Source organism: Lynx rufus, unplaced genomic scaffold (genome assembly GCF_022079265.1).
Source record: "Lynx rufus isolate CCGP_SWC_20201006 ecotype Redwood Valley unplaced genomic scaffold, mLynRuf1.p SCAF_37, whole genome shotgun sequence".
NCBI classification, from domain to species: domain Eukaryota; kingdom Metazoa; phylum Chordata; class Mammalia; order Carnivora; family Felidae; genus Lynx; species Lynx rufus.
The window spans coordinates 3,154,522-3,178,652 of record NW_025814853.1 but is presented as its reverse complement, the minus strand read 5'-3'; the positions used below and the strand labels follow the sequence as shown (position 1 = coordinate 3,178,652).

Genomic DNA, 24,131 nt, shown 5'->3' with positions numbered 1-24,131 from the left:
GCATTGCAGATTTGAGACTAGTGTCTGCAGTCACATACCTGAAGCACCTGAAATCCCTCAGATCATACGTGTTTTGGCCAAATCCAAAAGCAATGCTGGAATGCACGTGGCATTACCAATAAGAATGCACAGCTGACATACTGCTCAGCCTTCAAAAAGAATGAAATCTTGCCATCTGCAATGACGTCGACGTCGACGTCTGGAGCTAGAATGTATTATGCCAAGTGAAGTAAGTCAATCAGAGAAAGACAAACACCATCATGGTTTCACTCACGTTGATTTAAGAAACAAAACAGATGAACATATGGGAAGGGAGGGGGGGAAGAGAAGAAAGGGAAACAAACCATAAGAGACTCTTAAACACAGAGAACAAACTGAGAGTTGCTGGAGGGGAGGTGGGTGAGGGGAATGGGCTCAATGGGGGATGGGCCTTAAGGAGGGCATTTGTTCTTTTTTTAAAATTAAAAAAAATTTTTTTAATGTTTACTTATTTTTGAGAGAGACAGAGCACGAGCAGGAGAGGAGCAAAGAGAGAGGGAGACACAGAAGCTGAAGCAGGCTCCAGGGTCTGAGCTGTCAGCACAGAGCCCGACGTGGGGCTCGAACCCATGAACCGCAAGATCATGACCTGAGCTGAAGTCAGATGCTTACCGGGCTGAGCGCCCCCCAGGCACCTCAGGAGGGCACTTGTTCTGAGGAGCACTGGGTGTTGCATGCAAGTGACGAATCACTGAATTCTACTCCTGAAACCAACATTGCACGTAAGTTAACTAAAAATTTTAAAAAGAAAAAAAGAAAAAAAAGAATGCACAGCTGACAATCTTTTCTCTATTAATAATAATTAAAACAAATTTTAACGTTTATTTATTTTTAAGACAGAGAGAGACAGAGCATGAACAGGGGAGGGGCAGAGAGAGAGGGAGACACAGAATCTGAAACAGGCTCCAGGCTCTGAGCTGTCGGCACAGAGCCCGACGCGGGTCTCGAACCCACGGACCGTGAGATCATGACCTGAGCCGAAGTCGGACGCTTAACCGACCAAGCCACCCAGGCGCCCCAATAATAATTTTTAAAAAACAGAATTTGATCAACCGCCCTATGGTCAAAACTGAATTATCTTTCTATCCACTCCATAAAAAATAGTGTTTGGGGCACCTGGGTGGCTCAGTCAGTTGAGAGTGAGAGTCGGGATTTCGGCTCAGGTCACGATCTGTGACCTGAGAGATCCACCCCTGCGTCGGGCTCTGCACTGAGCGGGCAACCTGCTTAAGATTCTCACAAATAAATCGGTAGATAGATAAGTAAAGTGTTAGCAAATCTTTGCCTTGTCAACAGGAAAAGTCTGCATCAAAACTTTTAGGAGAAAACGCGTGAGCGGTGCGTCACGCGGTTAATCAGTGAGCTGTTTTATTAATTGTATGAAGTCTGTGGTATTTATCAGCTCTGCACAACGTGACGTTTGTTGTTACTGTTCTTACTCTAATCAACGCTCACCTTCACTCCGAATTTTCCATTTTTCATACAAAGGGAGCTCCCAAGGGCAGGCGCCACCCATCCTGCGCTGGCCCCGCCTCCCGGACCCTGACCTGCCGGGGGCGCCCCGGTGGCCGAGTCGGGGAGAGTAAGTCGCCACCGCCCCGCGAGGGTAGGAGCCCTGAGGAGCCCGCGCCCCTTCCCACCGCCTTGGCCGCGCCCCTGCCCCTCACCCACCCTGCCCCTGCCCCGCCGCCCAACCCCGCGCCCCTGCCCCCGGCGCCCCGCCCCGGTCCCCACCCCCCCGTCTCCCCGCCCCTCCGACGGGCCCGGGGGAACGCGCCCGCACGCGGCCTCACCGCCCCCCGCAATCCGCACCGTGAGGTGCGCACGCGTGAACGCACGCGCGTCCTCCAGGGTGGGGCGGCAGCGCGAGGGCGCCGCGAGGTTACGCACGGACACGTGACCCGCTGCCCACGTGACTGCCGACTGCCGGGCTGTGCGTCGAGCCTGCGGCAGAGCGGAGTCCTGAGCGTGGTTCTCGTCGTGTCTGCTGTCCCCTCCGCACGCAGACGCGGGCTGTGACGGGCTCGGGATGCGCTTGCCCAGCGGGTGGACGTGGCTTATCGCTGACGACCGGGACGTGCTCCTCGTCGGCAACTGGGCGATGTCTGACGTCAGCCGCTTTGCTCCTGTGCCCTCGCGTGCAAGACCGTCCCGAGGAGACGCGCTCGGATGCTCCTTTCCAGGGCCACTGCCTCTACGTGGTGGGGCACTGAAGGGACAACAGTGTCCCGTGGGCAACGGCCCGCTGCCTGCCGCTAACTGTGGGGCGCGCGGTTTGACCCTAAGCGGTGCTGCCCAGGCTGCAGGGACGGTGGGTCCTGAACGGGAAACACGAGTCCGGTCCGGAATTAGGATCTCTTCTGACATGGCCTCGCACGTCTCCTGCAGGGAAAGCATCAGTGAGGTCACCTGCCTTTCGGGTGGCTGATGGTCTCCACCCCCCCCCCCCCCCCACCCCCCCCCCCCCCCCCCGCCACTACCAGTAGTGGGATTTACATTTGGCCACTAAAACGTATAAACAGGAGTCAGAGGGCAGGCGTGGTAGGGAAAGGAGGAGTCCGTGTTGTTGAGCCTCCTTCCTTGTCCCCGGGCCATTTTGGTTCGGAGTTAATCAGGCTTCACTAGGATAGCTGGAGAAAGGGTCTGACGGACATCTCTGTAAATTATCTTGCCACCTGATTGGGGCTTTCCTACAGTGGAGACCTTCTGATGAGTTTTCACGTGGAAGGAGAATCTGCAAATTCCGGGCGTCTTCCAGGAAGTCCATCCACACACCTCATCAGAAGGCTCTTTGGGCACTGATCCTCCAACGTGGTTTTGTTGTCGGGTCCCTGCCCTGGGGCATTGATTAGATGTGTTGCCCAGAGGGGTTGCCACTGTTTTCTCCCAGCGGCCACTTTTTCGTCTCTGATCTGTCTGCCTGGATTTAATAAATAAACATAGGCAATATTCTTAAGACTCTTGTGGAGACGCGGCCTACAGTACAGCCCTGTGGGTGCATGTCAGGGGTCCTCGTCCCCTTTGGCAACCACCAGCCGGTCTTGATATTCCGAGCCAGGGCTGCTCCCTGTGCCCTGCTGGGTGTGTCACTGATGCTGCAGAAGTCCCTGCCAGCTGGCTTTGCCCAGGCCTCCACTTCAGGTCCTCCTTCACCTTCACCCTCCCTTCAACGCCCTTGGCAGTAGTGGTCGCACATCCGAGGTTATATTTTTCCCTTCAGTTCTGGATGTCTTGCCTTTGCCCTCCAGATCCACATCTTTCTCTTCTGTGAGACCAACGGGAAGCTGGAGGGCAAGAGAGCCACAGGGCTGTAGCCAATGGGAGGGACTGGCAAGGAGATTACAGGGGAGGGAAGAAAGGCTGGGCGGGTACTCCTCAGCACCTTCCTGCCTGCACGTGGGCTGACCCTCCACTGAGGCCACCGCTCCGGTGTGGAGCTTGATCCAGTTCAGCACTCCTGGGAACTGCTCCCTAGCCTGGGTATTCCGGGTGCCGGGTGCAGTGGCTGGGGTGGGGCGCTGAGTACTCCTTTTAGCCTCCTTTAATCCTGCTCCTTAAACTCCCTGCTGCCATGTCCTTCGAGCATCCTGGCTGACACTCATAGTTTGACCTCAGCGGTTTCAGTGTCTGTGTCTCTTTCCCGATGCTTCTGTTGGCTTTCGAGAGGAGACCACCATATACAACAGCAAGTTCTATAGATGCTTTTTACTTGAAAAGCTTCAGCATGAAAGTTGTTTTTTCCAAAAGGCATGTTCTTGGGAGAACAGTTCATACCTATTTGAAAGTGCAGGGTTTTATTATTATTATTTTTCAAATTATACAACTGGACAGCAAGAGGTCATCACAAAGCAGTTTTGTATTGGAGAAACAACTTCATTGGTCACAGAAAAGAAGTAGACCAAGAGAAGAAATAGAATTAAAAGAACAGTTTATTCATAATCATGCAAATTAGGAGTCCTTTTCAAATGATGGGGAAAAACCTTGTTTTTGTTCCTTTCCAAAATCCAACCACCATCACCGCAGCACAGAACCTGCCGCCACTGCCCAGGGACACGGACACTCTGGGCTATGAAGGTTGTGTTTCTTGACTTTTTGGTTTTTTGTTTTTAACAGCACAAAAGGACATGAATTCAGAGATTTCTTTCCACGGGAAACTGAAGGAGGGAAAGCAGAAATCCACTTGTATTTGTAAATGGGCACTTGCCTTGCCCTCTTCCGGCCCCTCTAGGAGCCTGCCATTCTCATCCCCCGGCCTGGAGGGGCTGTGACCATCAGACCTGTCACATTCGGGGCCTGGGCAGCAGAGTGGCTCATTGGAAGTGTGCTGGGCCCATAACCCAGGGCTCTATGGAGCGAAACCATCCGCGGCTACAGGCTCATCTTTTTCCAGGAAGCAGCCTGCAGACCTCACTCTCCGTGTCCCCTTCTGTCTCCCTGTCAGGGTGTGCAGGGCCCACGGCAGCAGCCGGCTCCACGGTATGACGGTCAGCACTCTGGACTCTGGATCCAGCGATCCGAGTTCAAATCTCGGTGGGACCGACACAATTCTTTTTTGTCCCCCTTCCCTTGATCCCCACTTTGGCGTCTCTTCCCTCAGTGCCCTCAGACCAAGGGTAGCCTGACGGCAGCCCTGGTGTCTTATGGTTCCATGGTGTAACGGTCAGCACTCTGGACTCTAAATCCAGCGATCCGAGTTCAAATCTCGGTGGAACCTGCCTCACCTGTGACCCTTCTGTGTCCTCCCAGTGCCAGGTAGTGGGCAATGCAGCCCTCAGCAGGACAGCCTGGTGCTTCCCAGACCAGGGTCTCCACTTTGGAGCTCACGCGGAGACCCCTGGCTGCAGTCTCCATTTGACGCCACTGGCCCCTCCTCAGTCACCGGTCACCTTTTCCTTGTATGTCCACCAGGACACCCCTAGTCCCTATGCGCTGCTGCCTGTGGCTTAGAGGACATGGTCTGGTGCAGGGGCGAGTCTGCCCTCAGGGTGCACAGAGGCCTGGGGCTCTTACTGCTTCCACTTGGGCACATACCTTTCCAGGGACCCTCCAGGTCCAGACCTCTGAGTGGGGTTGTGTGGGTGGCCCAGCAGGGCTCCTGCCCATCCCCCGACCCCCGCAGAGGGAACATGTTAGAGATTTCCTGATCTCTGCTCTTTTTAACGTGTACTTCCTCTCTCTAGCTTGGCTTTTAAAAAGGGAGACCAAAAGGGGCTCATACTGTCACCGCCAGGAAGCGTGAATTCTTTTCATTATTAAAGCAGATCCATACAAATCCTGAGTTAAGGGCCGGGGGCCTACCTCTGTGTCTGTTCCCACGTGACCTTGGCAAGACCCTGTCCTCTTGAGGGGAGCGGGAGGAGCTGGTCCTTGGGTCCATGACAACTCTGCTGCACAGATGGGATTTCAGTCCTGCTCCTGCCAGCTGCAGAGCCCCGGGGCTCAACCTTCTCCTCATTCCTGTTCCCCCCTGGTCTTTGTGCAAATGGGCTCATGTCTGGTTTGAGGCCCAGGCAAGCACCCCAGAAGAGCCCAGCCCCCACATTTGCTCGTGGATTATGACAGGGGCCTACTGTGAGGGCTCCTTGGTGACGTGCCTGTAGAGATTTCCCTATGTGTGCATAAAAAATCTGTTTTAACTGCTCTGCCTGTTTCCGATTGGGAACAAAGGCAATGCCTGAGGGAAAGGAGGTGATGTTGTAAATACCAAGTGTCCAGAAGCCAGAGGCTCAGCTTTGGGCCAGCAGCTGAGGTCAGAGAACACCATCAGGTCAGCAGCACAGGGGCCGGCACACAGGCACAGGGGCCTGCTCCACACCCTAGGCCAGCATCAAACTGATGGTGTAGACAATGGCTGAGTTCCGATCCGCAGTCCAGCAGAGTCGAGGAAGAAGAACCAGGGTCTACAACGGCTGGGACTGGCCCACGGGCCAAGGCCAGGCGGAAGTGCAATGGAAAAATCTGGGCTCTGCAGGGCACTGGAGAGCAGAGCTATTCAAGACGGCCACCATGCACACAAAGCTGCCGGACACGGTCATGGTCCACAGGAGGTGCTAGCAGCACCACGGCTCCAGTGACAGCATTCTGTAGAGCGGGTCCTGGGTGCAACGTGAATCTGGACTTACTCGGCCCTCCTCCTCATGGTGGGCCCCACCACTGCCCACCAGACACTGTGAACCAGCCCAGTTTGACTGTGGGGCCTCCCCCTCTTCTCTGCACGTAGGGCTGGAGTTAGGACAAAGGTGGCCATAACCCCAAGATGTGCTGCAGATGAGACCCCACACCTCGTGTGATCACACCTGGTCTGTCATCCTGGGCCCTGGCCACCGGGGGGCTTTGCTGCAGCTGGAAGAGACTGCTTTTGAAAAAAAAAAAGTTTTTAATGTTTACCTATTTTTGAGAGAGAGAGAGAGAGACAGAGTGTGAGTGGGGAGGGGCAGAAAAGAGGGAGACACAGAATCCGAAACAGGCTCCAGGCTGTCAGCACAGAGCCCAACGTGGGGCTCGATCTCATGAACCGTGAGATCATGACCTGAGCTGAAGTCAAATGCTTGACTGACTGAGCCACCCAGGCGCCCCTGGAAGAGACCGCTTTTGAAGCGAGAGGCGCAGCCCCCACACCTGACTCGTGGCTTTCTACGCCCCCTGAGAGCAAGGACAGCGCTCCTACTCTGGGCCACGGTGAGGCGAGGGGGCACGTGGCCCAGCGGGAAGGGGCATCTTCTCGACACACTCTCCACACTCAGACACATTCAACTGTTTATTCCGCAGTCAGCTCCGTGGAGGATGACACCGGTCGTGACCAGATGGAAAGGAAAAATGTACGATTTCACGCCCTAGCCGGCTATCAAGCCGGACAGGATACGGAACACGATGAAGGAAATGGAGCCCACCAGGGCGTGACGGCACGGAGGACTCAAGAGGATCAAATCACTCGTGTTTACCAAATCCAAGTGCTTTGAAAAACCAAACCCAGGCCACTCGCAGATGTCTTTCTTTTGGAGGACGAGCCCAGATGTGGAGCGCCACGGTTCTGGAGGTTTCTGGCTGCTTGCTAGCCCTTGTTTGTATTGCGGGGAAACCACATTCTATCCCTTCTTTAAGGCGCTCACAGGAGCGGCGCGGGCCGCAGGATGACAGTCACTCAAACGGCAAAGGTCGGGGGGGGGGGGGCTGTCCCCTGCCAACCCCGCTGGGGAGCGACTGAGGCGAAAGCCTCCCGATCACACACCCTGGCCCGAGCGGGGCAGCCAGTCTGTCCTCCGTCCTTCCGTCCCCCTTGCCAGGCCTCCCCGACCTCGAGGGGAGTTCTCCTTAAAGGCAGAATGTAAAAGTGCAAGTCTGGGGCCCCCTGGTCAGAGGTCTGGTCCCAGGAGGCAGTTGCTACCGCTCTCTGACAACTGCAGCGGCGAGGAACGTGGCCCACTGCTACCAGAAAATCCGGAAATCCAGCTTTGTACACGAGCCCCCCGATTCCGAAAGGATGCAATTTATTCACGTTCTGGCAAAAATGTTTTCAGGAGTAACGTAAGTGGGTGAAGTAAGAGCCAAGTCGGGCAGCCCGGGGACCGTGGCTCCACCACCCCCGCAGCCTGCCCGCCTCTCATCTCTTTTCCACGTCACATCGCTCTGAGGCACATGAATCTGAACTTCTGGGGTCTTAGCTCTTCGCAGGACACTTTTTAGATTTTTTTTTTAAGCCTAAAAGATAGTAGTCTGTCTCTATTTTTGTTCTTTGGGATATTTTTCACTCTTAAGATAAAAGGGTACTTGAATTGGGGCAATCCTCCTCTCTTGTTAAAATATGCCAGTTGAACACACGTTACAAAGATAGCACCACGTCAAACCGAGTGAGGGAGCCGCCTACACACAGGGGGAGAGAGCTCCGGAAAGCACAGTAATGACTGAGAAGCGGAGCGGTTCTCCTCCAGCGTCTCCCTCCCTGGGCGGTGGCGGGGCCCGCTTCCCAGCCTTGCCCACCTTCACCACTTGATGTCTCGGCTGGCGGCAGGGAGCCCCGGGCCCTGGTACACGGTGTGCAGGGCCTCCCGGACCCTGGGGGAGTCGGCCCCGTCCAGCCACTCCCGGTACAGCTCCTGCACGTGGGCGCTGGTCTCAGGGGGCCGCACGGGGACGTCCGCGTACTTGCCCTCCATCTGCCGCAGCAGCGCCTTGTCTGCGCGCCCATCCTCCGCCTGGGCTTGGCCCCTGCCGTTCAAACACCCTGGAAGACAAGCAGGGAGCCTATGCTTTTTCTCCTCTGCGTCGAAGGGAGTGGCTCTGGGGCAGAGGAGGAACGACACCACGCGCGGCGTCCCGTGGCCAGAGTCTGGAGCTGGACTCGACGCGCGGCCCCCAGCTCCCAAGGACAGCAGCTTACAGGCTCGCAGCCCCGGATGCTTCCTAGTCTTACCTACTTATGCTCTCCAGGAAACAGTTTTTACCTAAAACCGAATAGCCTGCCAACCTTTAGAACTGGATGGCTGTACATGCAAATCCGGACCTCTGGTTTCTCCTGAAACTCATCAGAACCAGAAGAGCACGAAAACCGCTAACGGGCAGTCACGCCACTGCTGTCTCGTAAAGCCTCTGGGTGCTGGTCACCGCCCCCCCCCCGCCCCGGGCGGCACTGGGGAGGGGACGGGAACCCGGGAGCCCGCACGGGAGCCTACCCGCCCAAGTACCGCAGCCGGGATGAAGGGCGTGCCTCTCACGTAGGCGTGCTGCTTACCTCCAAATGTGTTAGATGATGTCACGATTTATAGGATGACATTCATGGAAAAGAACTTGGAGCAAACTTCCACCCTGGTCAAGTCCCCTTCCGCCTTCCCTTGGCAGCACCCAGCAGCTGCACTTTTGACCCCAAATCCTGAAGACGCTCAGTGGTGGCGGAGGACCCTGCCCGCTCTCCCAGGGTCTGCTCCTCTCCTCAGACCCCCGGCCCCCGCCCCCGCCCCCCTGCCTCCTCACCTGCACCCGCACCCGTCTGCTCCCCTGCGCCCCCACGTGGCCTCCCCAGACGCTGGCGGGTTCTCACTAGCGCCCCAGCCGCGCCTCCTCTCCGCAGGCAGGTTCGAATCTCGTGGGCCCTCCCCACTCGGGGCACGAGTGGTCCCACTGCCACCCGGAGGCCACAGGATCCTCTCCCCCGACACCCACACCCACTGCACCAGCAAGTCCGTGGCCTCTGCTGTGGGAAGCCGCCCCGGCCCCTCTGGTTGGCCTCTGTTTCTCTGTCCCTCAGGTGGGGCCTAGCCACAGGCGGGGCCTCTGGAACCGAGAGCAGACCCTCACCTGGTGCCACCCCAGGTGCAGCTCTTCTCTGGGACTATGTCCCAGGGCTTTTCTAAGGGGACACCTGGCTTTTCTGCTCTGTGGTGAGAGGAGGACAGGGACCACCGTGTCAACCACCAGGGCGGCACCCACGAAGTGTCAGAGTTGGGCGAGGCCTGCGGGCGGAGCCCCCGTGCCTTACCCCCGGCGCAGGCGAGCACCTCCACAAAGTGGTACGGGAACCTGCCCTTCTTCAATTTCAGAACCACATTCTGGATGTTTCGAAAGCCGTACGCAGCAGCAAAGCGTAACAGAACCTCCCCGTTCTTTTCAAGGGTGACCTCCTGGAAGTCTTTGTTCCTGTAAGATGAACAAAATGGGTTTTCATCTACAGAGTCCTTCCTCTGTAGCTCGACAATTGTTTTCAAATCTAAGTTGGAAACGTTAGCAAAACGAAAAGTCTGCGAACGAAAACAAAGAAGGCTTTTTAATCTTGGCTGTTCTAAAGCCTATACCTAGGACAGCCCCCACCCCAACTCTCACACACACACACACACACACACACACACACACACACACACAGAGGCCTGGCTGGCTTTGGGCAGTTTGCCCTGGACAGCAGCGCTGACCACACAGGCAGACCTCAGGGTGCGGTAGGTGACCTCCCCCACGTCCTCGTCAAACAGCTGCTTGGCGGCGTGTCTGAAGACGTGCGCCAGGTACCCGTCGGAGCTGGCTCCATCATGGCGCCTCACCTCCTCCTCCTTCAGGCCTCCGAACCTTCCCAGGGAGGAAAGAGCATCAGCAAGATTAAGTCAGATGTCCAAAGTCTTATGATCCCCGTGAAGAGAGAAACCCCTCACAGATATTTATATCTGGGGCCACAAACTCACGTTCCTGAGTTTTAACGATCGGACAAAGCAGCAGGCAGAGCCCCACTTGGTGCGCCCACATCAGGCACGTTCCCCTGGAACCCTGACATTTGGGGATAGAGCTGGGAATCTCTGGGCCACTCGGAAGCGTGTGCACGTACCCAGCGGGGACAGGCGACAGGCACCGGCTCTGGCCACGGGCACTGCAGCCAGCTGACTAAACTCTGTAAACCTCAGGACGACCGTCCACGAAAGGGCCTCGCCGGCTAAACAGCCCACACTCGCCCTGCGTGGAGCCCAAGGGAGCCACTCTTCCCAGGAGGTGACCCAGCCTCGGGCAGGTCCAGATGCTCAATGTCGGGAACACACGAAGTTCAGAAATGGAGGGTGCTGGCATGTCAATGTCACCATGGAAACCCCCTTCCTCCAAGTGGCATCTCACACCAGGCCCCGCCCACATCCCATGGAAGAGCCAGGAAGAGCGGGTTGTGGTAAGGGCTGAGCGTCAACACAGGAAGGGGAAACCCAGGTCAGGGGCCCCCACACCCTGTCCCCTGGCTGCACGTGGCCTCATATAGGAGGCTCCACCCACAAGGTGCCCCTCCCTGAAAGTCACTTACAGAGTATCAACGGCAGCATCTTTTACCACGAGGTCGCTTTGCTCCATTATCTGAACGACTTCACCTGCAGACAAAGAAGGGGCATGAGGCACCGAGGAAGCTGTCTTCAGGAGCTGTTTCCCAAATCATCTCCCCACTGGAAACCTGCTAAAGCGACCCCGGACGCCGTCATGCTCACAGAGGCAGGAACCCAGCTCTAGTGCAATGTAATCCCAATAAAATGAAAAACTGATGAAACGCGAAAGAAGAGTCCAGTTCCTCCTTCTGCCCTTGAAATGAGGGATTTTGCCATCTCTCCACATTTCTGTTTCTGAAGTAGAAACTTTTTGCACACAGCCTCCTGTGGACAGATGACCAAGGCGCAGTGGCTGCCCTCACATGGTATCAGGTTGTGTGCAAAGAGATGAGCTGAGAACCGGAACTGTTCTCCTACTTCCCTCCACACAGCGGCCTCCGGAAGGCTTTGTGGCAACAGCTAATGTTTACATCAGCCACCGAGGCATCACGTGCGCACGAGTGGACTCAATGTCTGAGAACGATAGTAAAATGGACTCTGCATCTCAAGAAAACCCACTATCTACCCTTCCTTGGCTGCTAGGGCTGTCCTGTCTCCCTCCCCCGGGGACCCGGGGGTTCTTGTGCTGGAATTTCAGGTCAGGGGACCCACGCCCAGGAGTCCCTGCCCCCGAGAACTGGCCTAAAGTATACCCACGTCGGTTCAGCAGACGTAAGCCACCCGCAGACTGCGATGTTCTGCGGAACGGTCCTGGAGGACACCGAGGAACCACCCCCACCCCAGCACACAGGCTAGAGCAGGCCCAGGGCGCTGGAGCACCGTGGGTCCCCGCTCTGTCTCCAGGTGAAGGTTTGGTTTGTCCGCAGAGCCTCTGGGCTCACACGCGACTTTTCCGCGCTGCGTGAGCGCTGCCTCTCTCCACTTTCCTGCCGTCTGGCCCTCGGGGGCCTGTCGTGACCTCAGAGGATGACGGGCCAGAGGCCCCAGCAGTCCCCAGCTCTGCACCCCCCTCACCTGAGGTTAGTACGCAGTCAGCACCCCGGGAGCCGTGCAAAGCTGTGGGAACGTCTTCTCGAAGGGCCTCCAGTTTCCTATCGTAGCAAGGGGCCACGATAACATGGAAAATCTTGTCTGGGGACAGGTTCTGGGGAGAAAGAGCAAACCCAGGTTGGGGCTGTGGGAAGCGAGGAGGGCAGCTGTGTGCCAGTGCCCACAACACCCCCCGGGGCCTTCCTCAGACCAAGTTCCGACCTGTGCCTGCCTCCCAGCTGTACGGGGAGACCGTGCCCTGGAGACCCGGGCGGATTCACCCAGAGCCCATAAGGCCGATGGCCTGGAGATGCCAGGGAAGAGCTGTAAAGCTGAACCCGTTTCCCCTGAAACCTCTGCATACAGTGACCAAACATGGTTAAGAGTAAGCCACACGGATGGTTGCTCGACGCCTGGCTGGTTTGCCTTTGGACCTTCTGGAAACTTCCCGAGTGACACCTATCGGAGCTGCCCCTCTGGTGCCTACGGCTGAGCTGGAGTTGGTAGCCACGCCAGGAGCTGGCACAGTTGCTGAGTGACCTTTGTGGAGAGGCCTCGGTGGAAACACCCTACTCGGGGCAGTGTGAGGAGGGTGCCGGCCGGCCCTCAGCAGACCCACTCCTGGACTCCCGCAAGCAGTGGGGCTGGGGCAGTCCCACAGTTCATTTTTCTGTCCCCAAAGTGAACACATACGCACTGGCATCACATTTACGATTGACAAGCTGTGGTGATGTCATGAGCGAAGGAATGAAAGGGGAACATTCCCACTGCTAGGTTAACGAGGGTGCCAGGACTGTGTGGCTTCCTGAAACTGGCTGTGTGTCTGGGGGATTCCTCCAGCTCCTGCAGGGCCAGACCTTGAGGGCTCCCTGGAGAGATGTCTAATCTGACTGAGGAGGGCTGTGGGGGCTCTGGCAGCTGGAGAGCAGGCCACGGGAGGGGCCGCATCGTGGATGGCAGGAGAGTGTCAGGGACCTCCGGAAGGACCCAGGCCTGGCCTCCACTAGGCTCCCAAGGCGGCCCGGATGGCATGCAGGGGGTCTGCGTGGGGAGGGACGGCACAGGGACCAGCTGGTGATGGGGCACCGTCCACGGTGGGGGAGCCGGGGCAGGTGAGGGATGTGGAACGGCCTTCAGGGGCCTGGCTGGGAGATTTCCCGTCACGTGAAGGCAGATGCAGCCAAGAGATCAGACACTAGCTGCTCGCTGTGGCGACAGGCCAGGGACTCCCTCAGCAGGATGGCAGCATTTCCACTCGGTCCGGGTCTGACACCACCCTGGTCGTGCGTGGTGGAACACTCCCTATCTCCTGGCCCACGTGCTGCCCTCTGGGAGGAGGCTGGCTTACCTGCCGTCTAGCGAAGTAATCCTTCACCAGAGAGCCCATGATCTGTTGGGGAGACTTAGCTGTGCAGAGGTGGGGGGTGACAGGGTGGCCCAGCACCCGCTCGGCATATCGGACCCAGCCTGGGGAGAGAACGGGTCCCCTGTCAGCTCCTCACAGTGGCTTCCTCCTGCTTTCCGTCACACACAAGGAATTCAGCGCTCCCAGACCCTGTCACTTGGGGTAAAGCCAGACACCTCTCCTGACCCTAGGAGCTGGTGGCGGATCCCCCCCTAGGAGCTGGTGGCAGATCCCCCACCAAGCTGCTTTTCCTCAGCAGCTTGGGCCACGCAGACCCCAGCCGCATTTGCCCCGGACGGGAAGACGCCCCTGCCGGCTCGCCAGAGAGGACGGAGTGGAAGGAAGTGAAAGCTGGTACAGGGGGGTCCCCCAAAAGAGGAGGAGCACAAGCTTAGAGGAGCAGGCACGCGGCAGCGTCCTGGGGGGACAGGGCCCCCCTCCACCGTGCCGGCCACAACACCGTCCTTGCAGCCGGCAGCCATGCTCAGATGCTGCATCGGCCACAAAGCCACCGGCTCCACTCACCTATCAGAAGTTAACGGCCAACTCCTCACTTAGGGCGAGGACCACAGGAGGATTTCACGCCCCAGTGACAGTAAGCGACAGCACACTTGCTCTCCACCTACTACGTGCCCAGCACGGTACAAGCATTTCCTGAGTGGCTGACGGCCACTGTGCCCTCTGGGGTCACCCCTGCTATGGTTTCCAGGGGTGACAGGAGTCAGAGAGATCAGTGAACTACAAGGCCAGAAGCCTGGTGAGAGGCCTGCTGACCCCCAGCTGGGCGTGCGCACCACGGCACACGGGGGAGCACAGAAGCCTGGCGGTAAAGCTGCTCGTCAGACCCTGGGGACAGCCAGCCACTGTCCTGTGACCGCCCCCGGTAGGGAGAAGCGGCAGGCACCAGTTGACACGACAATCCCGTCCGAACAAACTCAAACCACAGCTGTCACCTCCAGGACAGGAAGTGTCTGCCGCGGCCCCCAAAAGCCCCAGGAGAGGGGGCCCTGGAGGAGGGCTCTCCTCGTCCCGGCCTCCAAACATTAAGATGAGAAACTGCCAAACACCGTGGCACCTTGGGGGCCCCAAGGCCCTGCCCCCCGGCCTCAGTGCCCAGGCCAGCAGCTCGAGACACGGCTCCCAGGCAGGTGGCACCTCTGGGCTGCGGGCAGGCTGCTGTGTGCTGGCCCTGGGCGCCCCACAACATCAGGCAGAACACCAGGAGGTAAGGGCCAGGGCCCACGGAGGACACCCGGCCTTGGGTGAAGAGGGCTGAGCAGGGACAGAGAGGAGGAAGCAGGGTCCCAGGCCCCACGGCTCCCTGCATCTGAAACCAGACAGGCTAGCTTTTCCTGAGGGTTCCCTTCACCTCCCCCGGAGACAGAGAGGCTGCTGCCGGCTTCACAGCAGCACAGGTGTGACAACGCGCTACCTGGACGCTGGCACTTTCCTCGTCGGACCACGGACGGGATGGGACGAGGGGAGGTGCTTGGAGAAGTGGCCTGCAGATACGCTGCCGGGTGCCGGGCAAAGGTACACCCAACAGGAGGCGTTCTGTCAGGCTGTGGGCGGCAAGGGTACCCCAGGACCGGGGGGCCCTGTGAGCCAGCAAGGACTGCCCCCGGCCCCGATTCTATCTGCCAGGTCAGATCACCTGACCTTGACATTGCTTCAGTTTCCTCACCTTGTCACAGGGAAGCAAAAATGCCAATGCCAATCGTAGAAAAGGGCTAGGTTTGAACCAAAGCTCACCTCCTCTCCCTGAATTTGAGAGAGGGTATGGAGCTGAACAACTTATAGTCCTGACACGTTTAGGTAGAAAGAACTCCAGAAGGAAAGTGCATCATTATCTAGGAAGAACATTCCAGAAGCTCCAAACCTACACGTAAACAGACTTGAACAGCTTGAAACCCTGAACACAGCAAGTATCAGGCCAGATCGGGGGTGGGGGCCGGTCTGCGTCAGTCAGTGGCTCAGTGAGAGGGGGCTCGGGCGGATGTGCAGGGGACCCGCGGGCACTTCACTCCCTCCTGACCCAAAAGCCCAGGGGGCCTGGGACCTCTGACCTCACCCACCTCCTCTCCTGCCCCCAAGGCAGACCCACGAGAAACGCTGCCTCAGGCCAACGGAGGCACAGCAGCGGGCTCTGGACGCTCACCCGGACAGGCGGAGGTGAGCATGGGCAACGCAGGCTCCTCCTCGCTGTGCTGGCGGAAGCGACGCACAAATTCCTTCTGACTCTCCAGCACGCTGAAATCCGCGGCTATCGTTGTGTCAAAGACATAGTGCACCCCTGCAAGAACGAGGGGAGCATTTAGCTTCTCTTGACCTGCAAGGGTCTGGAGAGTCGAAGATCAGACTCAAAGGACAGACTCCATGGCACCCCTGCACGATCTCCCTCACTCTCGCCTCACAAACCGCAGAAGCCCAGGGCTGTGCTTTAACTTTTCCTTGAAACAATAAACATGCATCACTTTTCACAATAACATACACGTATTTTCTCTCTGGCTTCTTCTTGTTCTCTCTACACCTACATAAACGCTTCATGGTAGCTCATAAAAGTAACGGAATATTGCAAGATACCAGCACCACTCTCTTCCAATCAGTGGCTACGTTTCAGTCTGTGATGATCCTTGATGTCTTGAAAATAAATGAGTAAGTTGGCAGGTCATGCCTTTTTGATGGCTGCAATTGTTATGATTTGTAACCATCTATCTTTTTTCAGCGATCTTTTAAAAATAAATTTTCTTAATACTGGCTCGTAAGGATGATACATTTTTAATAATTACAATAAAGTTAAAATAACTTTAATATCTGCAGCTAGTCTAAATCTTAAAAGCAAAGTTATTCCTGAAAAGAAACATTATAAAGATAAGCATCATCTTATCACTTAAAGTATTACCTTAAATCAGTTTCGCTACAAATATATTTTATTAACATATAATGCCCATTATTTTCTTTCAAAAAATTCTCCCGCAAGTGGAGGCTGGGTGGCTTAATCAGTTGAACGTCCGACTTTGGCTCAGGTCATGATCTTGAGGTTTGTGGGTTTGAGCCCCGCATTGGACTGTGTGCCAAGAGTTCAGAGCCTGAAGCCTGCTTCAGAGTCTGTGTCTCCCTGTCTCTCTCTCTGTCAAAATAAATTTTAAAAATTCCCTCACAAGCAGTGGTGCCTGGGTGGCTGTCGGTTAAGCATTCGACTCTGGATGTTGGCTCAGGTCATGATCTTGTGGTCCATAAGATGGAGTTCCGTGTCGGCCTCTGTGCTAACAACACGAAGCCGGCTTGGGATTCTCTCTCTCCCCTCCCTCCTCTGCCTCCCTTGCTCAAGCTCTAAACCTCTTTGCCAAAATAAATAAATAAACTTAAAAAAAAAAAAAAGTTTCCTCCCAAAATAGGGCCTTTCCCCATGAGAAGAGAGCTCTGGCCTTCGGTAAGGCCGAGCTGACCTGAGGCGTTCTCAGATCACACGTGTGAAGGGGTAGCTAAAGCCGCGCTCGCAGCTGTGGCCCCACCGGGAGCAGGCAGTGTGCGGGGAACCCACTCCACGCCCAGCGCTCCGAGGAGGCGGCCGTCTTTATTCTGAGCGTCACCTTATTCTGTTAGGAATCCCCCATGCGCTTGGTCTCTAAAAACCACTGCAGAAAAACAAACTCGTGTTGGCAAACGGCCCCCGCTGTCCTCTCCTGAGCCCACCTGGCGGTGGTGTGCACGAGGGCACACGGGGCGGCAGATGCTCTGTGCATGGTGGCGTGGGGGGCTGGGGTTGGGCAGCTCTGGTCCGACGACAGCGGGTGACACAGGAGCCTTCTTACCGCCATTTTGCACAGTGCCATTCTAGCTCATTCACATCCGAGCTCCTAACCATGTCTGAAAGGGACCACCTTCCTGTTTTGTGCACAGGACACAGCCCATTCCCTCGCTGCTCTGCTCTTCAGAGCACATCCTGGGAACTCAGATGCCAGTCATCTTGCAGGAATGAGGCTCTACGAAACGCCTTCCGTGGGCCCTGGGAGCCGGGACGAGACCACACTCCTCGGCAAGTGCAGGAACCTCCAGCGTGTCCCCGGCCACCCCTTCCCTTCCATCCCTTGCCACTCCTGGAGGCCAGGCCACACCTGTCTGCACAGCAAGGGGTAAGGGACACCCGCGGGGTCTCCTCTTACATTCCTCAAGGTGCTCATGGAAGTCCTCGTCTACGCTGCGCCCCTGCGAGCTGAACTCTGGAGATACAAAGGGCAGCTACAAACTGGCATCCTCAATGCACAAACAACACCAAGGAGCCTCACCAAGACTTTTGAGGAAGCCGCAGAGTCTTCTGGATGCATCAGTCACACTGAGGCGGAATTTGGCAGCAAAGTAAGGCAGAGACTGAGGACACACCGACACCACCAGCACCTTGTGCTGTGAGGTATCACATTTCTGGAAGAAACAGAGTAGAGTGTCATTCATGGGGGGAGTACGGAAAGTAAGTAAGACATTACGATAAAAAGGTCAGAAGAGACAGAATGTCATAGATGTTCTGTGGAAAGCCTCCTAAATATACAAGCACTAGCAAGTATGATTAAGGACATGGAAAAAGTTAGGATTAAAGAGTAGGACGTCCTGAGATGCCTGGTGGCTCAGTCAGTTAGGCGTCTGACTCTTGATTTTGGCTCAGGTCATGAGCTCACGGTCGTGAGATCAAGCCCCCTGTGGGGCTCTGCGCTGAACGTGGAGCCTGCTTGACAGTCTCTCTCCCTCTGCCCCCTTTCCCCTGCTCACGCCTTCTCTCTAACTAAAAAAAAAAAAAAAGCACATCCTAAGAGATTTCGTCAATTTGATTTTTTAATGTTTGTTTATTTTTTTGAGAGAGAGAGAGACCCAAGAAGTCTCTGTGCTGTCCCACAAACTGTAAGCTCATGACCTGAGCTGAAACCAAGAGTCAGACGTTTAACCGACTGAGCCACCCAGGCGCCCCTGCCAATGATAACCTTCACATCTTCTGACCTACACAGTTCTGATTTCTTTTTCTGATTGTATTGTCTAGGTCCTTTAAACTCAACCTCCGATAACAGTGCTGATAAATGGTACTAACATCTCGATTCAGACCTCGGTGGAAATGCTCATAAAGATGTACTATTAAGTAGAGGTTTGCAGAATTTCTGGTAGATACCCATAGGCGTCAGCATTTCAGTTGCAGCAAATGGGTACGCAACTCACTGGAATAAATAACAAGGAAATGGTTGTTTTGTGAAAGTGGGCTGGTGAGCCAGCCACTCGAGTTGTGGTCAGGGACACGGCAGTTTGTGGAGTTTGAGCCCTGCCTCAGGCTCTGTGCTGACAGCGTGGAGCCTGCTTGGGTTTCTCTCTCACTCTCTCTCTCCCTCTCTCCCTCTCTCTCTCTCTCTCTCTCTCTGCCCCTCCCCCGCTCATGCGGTCTGCCTCTCTCAAAATAAACTTAAAAAAAAAAAGTTATCCCTGGCAGACAACACACCTACAAAACTGGAAGTAACCTAGGAAACTAGGAGAATATCAAGCTTACAAAATAGCTACATACAAATGATACATGAAAACCAAAAGCTTTCCACCCCAACAAAAATCAGTATTACAGAATTTAACAGATAAGAGGCGGTATGTGTAACGAAACAACCACAGAGACCCAGCCACACCAAGAACACATCACAGTTGCAGAGAACAGACAAAGAGGCAACATGAACACTTGGGGGGGGGTCACACAGCCTAACCAGAGGCACAAACCACGATCATGGACGAAAAGATTATTCAGTAAAATATAAACTTCTCCCTCATTAACCTATCGACTCGATGCAACTCGTATCAGAGTCCCACAGTTAATACCCAATAGTACAAGGTCAGCCGAGAGAGGAGAACACAGAACAAAGAGAAGGATGGGGTCTACCAGCAGCTGGGGCCTGTTAAAATAGAATCCAATAAACCGTACGTGCGCCTGGCAGTACAAAAGCCTTCTTATGACAACGCAAATTAAAAGCTAGTGAGGAGAGAGCGCCCTGCACAGCTCCAGAAATCTAGTGACTCAAGTGTGACGGGAGTGCGCACACACACTACGGGAGACGCTCCACCCGGGAGAAAACACCTGTGCCGTGTGAGCCGGGCCCAGGGTGCTGCGAGGGGGTGGGGGGGAGGGGCTGGGAATGGCTGAGTCTGGACTTGTCTACACGAGGGAACGGCCCTCCAAGCTGTTCAACGCCTGGCAGCCGAGTGCAGTCTCGAACTCACAGAGCTGTGAACAGGCGGCATACAATATGGTCAATGAGCATGTTAAAGATGTTCAGCCTCACCGACGATCAAGAAAATGCAAACGGGATCTTCTAGCGATCACACTGGAAAAACAAGGAGTTTGAGAGCAGGTGTGGTCAGCATAGCGGGACGTGGGCGTTCTCACCTATCACTTGCAGGAGCATAAAGGGAGATTCTGGCACAGAGTACCGCCACTAAAGAAGAAAAGCCCGCAGTTGTTCCGTGGAATGTGCCAGTGTGGGGGGGGACCAAGATGCGTCGTAAGTGAGCCGAGTCTGCTCAGTGTAATAAGACAGCTGAAGCCATCTTGCTCGGACAAGGACAAGGGTGAGCAGGCAGGGACGGGCGAGCACGGTGACGGGAGCCGACAGGGTGAGGTCTCCCGGCTCAAAGTCCATCCCGCTGCTTGCCCACAGACCTCCCAGGGAGCCCGAACGCCAGGAAGGGGACGGACAGACACCATGCTGACAACCCAACATGTTATTTCTATCTGAAACTGTGCCCCCAAAATGCTGAAGGACGTACCCAAGAACACGCCACAGGGTGGCAAACACAGAGAACATCGCTTGGCTCTGTCCTGGGCCACGTCAAACCCATGTTCCTCCCGGCCTCTGCCCCGCTCGGGCACACCGCGCATTGCGAGGGGCAGACCCAGGTGTGCCTTCCAGCTCCCCTGCCTCCCTGGCCATTCCTTTCACCTGTCTTCCTGTCAGGAAAGACACTGTTCACAGCTGAGTGACACAGGTCTACAGGGCAGCTGAGGCACCACACACTGGCCCAGACTGATGAGCCCATTAGACCAGAACCCCACCTCTGTGAATAGACCGGGGACCTTGCCTCGTTCCACGTCAGTGGGGGAGCGTAGCCCTGGGTGGCGATCGTTCTGGCTGGCGGCGGACTCTGGAGAGGGCAGAGTCAGGCAAGGGACACGGGGCCAGGGCCAAGACCTATGCCCTGACCCCAGCAGAGGCTTTCACGACTCACCTGCACCGGCCCCCTGGGCCGCAACACCAGCAGGTGCCCCGGAAGCCTTACCTTATTAAGGTTCAGAACTCGAAAGAAGTCCTTGGCGTTCTGCTGGGAGACCTGGAGCCCTTCCTCTGCAGTGACACAGCTGTCACACGCCAGGCAGTCACTCAGAAATATCTTGGCATCAGCCAACTTATGGAATTCTCCCTTCTACAAAAGAAAGATGAGGTAGGTTTTGGTCTGATATTTCAGTAAAAACTCTAACATGTGCTTCTCTAGGGAGCGTGGCAGCATGAGACCAGCACAGGACATGGACTCCCTTGAACAGCACAGAGCCAGGCCTGCAGCTCGAGGGGCTGGAGGGGCACAGAACAGGCCACAATGACACCAGGGAGTCTCACAGAGGACAATCGAGGGTAGGAGCAGGACGGCACTGTCGTGTGGTGGGAAAAAATCTCCATTCCTGTGTCTTGGGAGCTGGCCCGGACCTTCTCCTCCCTGTACCCCTTCTGTGTAGCCCCTGAGGACTCCTGCTTGGCCGGGTGAGCTCCCCATGGAAACCCGTGGCCTGGCCTCAGGTCTGAATGGGGCCCAAGAGGTTGCACTTCTAACGTGCTCCCAGGTGGGGCCAGACCTGCCACTCCCAGGGTCTGGAGCACACGGCCGGTGCCTGGTAGATACTGCTGTGCTCCACCGAGAATACGGCCTCTCCGTGCCTGCAGGGGTGTCTGTGAGCACGCTCTGCACTGTGCCCAGCAGGACCTCCTCCCTGCCCGGTGCACCACCCCGTCCTTTCTGCAGGCTCTCCTGGGCCAGGTCTGGTCCTTCCCCTGCCTCTTGTCTCCTGAACGTGTGCCTGTGCGGAAGACTGCCCAGCACCCCTGCTCTGCCATCAGCCTTACCTTCCAGAGCAGTGCCAGCTTCCCCACCCCCAACACCTCCCCAGCCTTCACCTCCAGCGGGGCTCTCACCCTCCTAAGCTCCAGACGGCCATCCCATAGAAAGCTCAGCGTCTGTGGAACCAGAACTGCCCTCTACTGCCTGCGCTGCGTCCTTTCCTGCTTTTGCCACTCTGGCGGGCCTGCCCAGGCCCCACCACCCTGACTCCCATATCGTTTCCTTCATCCTCCCCTGCTCTAGCCACCTTAAGCCACCTGCCCCCAAACACACATACGACCTGTCCCCTTACCCAGACGCCCTCGATGGCTTCCACTGCCCCTCCCCCAGAGCACTCTGTCCACACCTCCCTTGTGCCTGGAAAGCGCACCCCACCCCTGACCTGCTCACATAGGGGGTACCACCCACCGTGCTGGCAGGGCGTCCACTGAGGCCGTGTGCACACCTTATCTCTGTGTCACCACGGCCCTGGGAGGGAAGTAACTCGACTCTCCAGCTCACTGATAAGGAAACTGGGGCTCCAGGGTTTAGATGTCTGTCTGAGATGACGAGGCCAGCAGGTGGGTGTGGGAGGCACCGGGCACTCCCTGCCTCTTCCACCTTTGTGCCCTGGGTGCCGTTCTCACCTACTGCTTGCCAAACCCTACGGCCGCCGGACCACAGAGGGGTGCCAATACAGGAGGGACGAGACCAGTTCCTGTCGGGCCAGACGTCGAGACTACAGAGAACCCTGCTGCTCTTCGCCCCACGTTGCCAGCTCTCCACTAGTGAGGTCGGTACCAGGACTTTCCAAGGGAAGAGCGACCTCCCCCTACCCGGTAAACACAAACCGTCACTTCTAGCTGAGGAGGATGCAAACACTCAAGAACGGACTTAGAGAAGAAACCATTAGAAAAATAACCTTACAGGATCAGATTTGAATTATTTTATAAGTTACCTACCTAAACTCCCATTTTACAGAATGAAGCTTTTCATTACATAAAATTGGATATTCCAATACTATAACACTCCTTCTAATAAACGATTAAGGAGGACGCTTTTCTCTGTTCCTCATGCAACTTGCTCTGGCTCGGTGTATTCTCGGAAGGCTGGCTCTCAGGCACCTCTGTCTCAAAAGGTCATGTGCCTCGGAATGACGGACCTGTGTGTGTGTGTGGCCCCCGGCAGGGCACCACTTCAGTACCTTCTTTCCTAGAGCATGACGTGCTGGGGACAGGAGCCCTCGAAGAGGACAAAACCGGCCACAGCCGTTCACTCCAGGCGAATACAACACTGAAAAACTACTTGCCTCTCCGTTCTCCAGGGCCAGACTTGGTACGTCGACTGATGCATTCTCTTGGTCATCGGTTTTTGTTTTTTTACTACATTCCTTGAAAAGGCAAAGGAACATATAAAAGAACAACTTTTAATTTGACTCCCTGAATTTGCAAAGATGCACATAGTCTCCGCTCCGTTAACCTCATGTGTAGAAGTTTTTTCTACAAAAATAAAAGCGGCCATACTTGTGGACACACGGAGACAGACAGACAGAGACACACACACACACACACACACCCTCCTCTATCTGTATCTGTATCCCTTTTAGTAACTGAGAACTAGAAACAATGGGGCCTTCCATCCACAGGTAAATCAACACCGACTACCTGCACACATCATATTTAGAACACAATGGACTAGAACTGTACGCGAAGCTCTGAAAACGCACTTGCTGTATGTTAAGTAAAAAAAAAAAAAAAAAAGTGATGGAGTATTTATATGAGCCAATTTGTGGAAAAACAAACCAAAAACCCCATTCATGCACTGAATGGCTATGTATGTTCCGCTGCCTAGAAACAAGTGTGGAAAGCCATCCCAGTTACCATGGTTACGCAGGTGGAGAGGACCAGCCCAGACCTTCCTGCCTGTATAGTTTTGTTACTATAAGCATGTTAGCTGTAGAAAAGCCTCCTCAAAAACATTTTTTGATCATGGTTTCAATCATCCACATCAAGAATGGTGTTTTCCGTGACTGCCCTGAGTGGTTGCAGAGGTTGGTGTTTTGGGGGGTTTTTTAGTATTCTTTTTCTGGCTTCTAAAATACTTTGCGAGCATGGACAAGTGCACGGAAAACTAGAAAGACGAAGCATGACCCCAACTGTAACATTAACTACAAGGCACCTGAAAACGTCACCTGACACGCAGTAGTAGCTCCAGACACCTGGCAAGGTGCAGCGCCTGGAGCTTACCAACCATCTACAGTCTCCCTCCATCCAGTTAAAACCCCAACTAGTTCTGCCAGACACGCGATCAAGGGTGCATGTTGACGCGGACGCAGAGGCGCCCGGAGCGGCGATCCGGAGAACCGGGAGCGAGGACCGCGCAGCGGCTGGCGCTGCCCGCTCTGGGCACCGGGGCTCCCGCATGCCCGCAGACGCGGGCAGCCCCGAGCCCCCGCAGTCCCGATCCCCTGACCCCAAGCAGCCTCGACCCCGGACAGGCCGACCCTCGACTCCCTGACCCGGAGCGGCCCATCTCAGCCGGGCCGGCCCCGGACCCCAGCCCGGCCGGCCCCCGACCTCCTGACCTCGAGCAGCCGGGCCTTTCCCTGCAGCCCCCGGCCCCCCACGCCCAGACCCCCGACCCCGAGTGCGCGGAGCCCACCTTCCGCGTGCAGTGCTCACACTTCATCTGGAGCGGGGCAGGCGGGGGGCCAGGGCTCGGCCTGAGAAGAGCACCGGGAGACGCGGTCACTGACGCCCGCCACCCGCCGCCCTTTG

General features: G+C 56.0%; 1 protein-coding gene across 6 annotated transcripts; it reads right to left on the bottom strand.

Moving 5' to 3' along the window:
• Nucleotides 1-3,950: 3,950 nt before the first annotated feature.
• Nucleotides 3,951-24,131, bottom strand: NARF (nuclear prelamin A recognition factor). Of its 6 annotated transcripts, none has more exons than XM_047093984.1 (12): nt 24,016-24,131; nt 22,664-22,744; nt 20,545-20,688; nt 17,541-17,673; nt 15,410-15,544; nt 13,195-13,313; nt 11,832-11,961; nt 10,802-10,865; nt 9,952-10,089; nt 9,512-9,669; nt 8,017-8,260; nt 3,951-6,391 (listed from the first exon to the last, which is right to left on the bottom strand). In XM_047093984.1, exons 1-11 carry the CDS (start codon nt 24,040-24,042, stop codon nt 8,019-8,021), a joined length of 1,371 nt encoding a protein of 456 aa, XP_046949940.1. In that variant the 5' UTR covers nt 24,043-24,131; the 3' UTR covers nt 3,951-6,391; nt 8,017-8,018. The 6 variants fall into 6 exon arrangements, 5 of the variants coding, with proteins under 5 accessions (XP_046949940.1, XP_046949937.1, XP_046949938.1 ...); XM_047093981.1 differs by lacking the exon at nt 3,951-6,391 and adding an exon at nt 6,784-7,737; XM_047093982.1 differs by lacking the exon at nt 3,951-6,391 and adding an exon at nt 6,784-7,546.

What these genes read in the sequence shown, in the direction of transcription:
- NARF (XM_047093984.1), bottom strand. Translation starts at nt 24,042, where the DNA reads ATGAAGTGTGAGCACTGCACGCGGAAG. An exon ending in TGGCCCTGGAGAACGGAGAG is followed by an intron (nt 20,689 to 22,663) that starts GCAAGTAGTTTT and finishes TTTCTTTTGTAG; the next exon opens with AAGGGAGAATTCCATAAGTT. An exon ending in ATTACTTCGCTAGACGGCAG is followed by an intron (nt 11,962 to 13,194) that starts GTAAGCCAGCCT and finishes CTTTCTCCCCAG; the next exon opens with AACCTGTCCCCAGACAAGAT.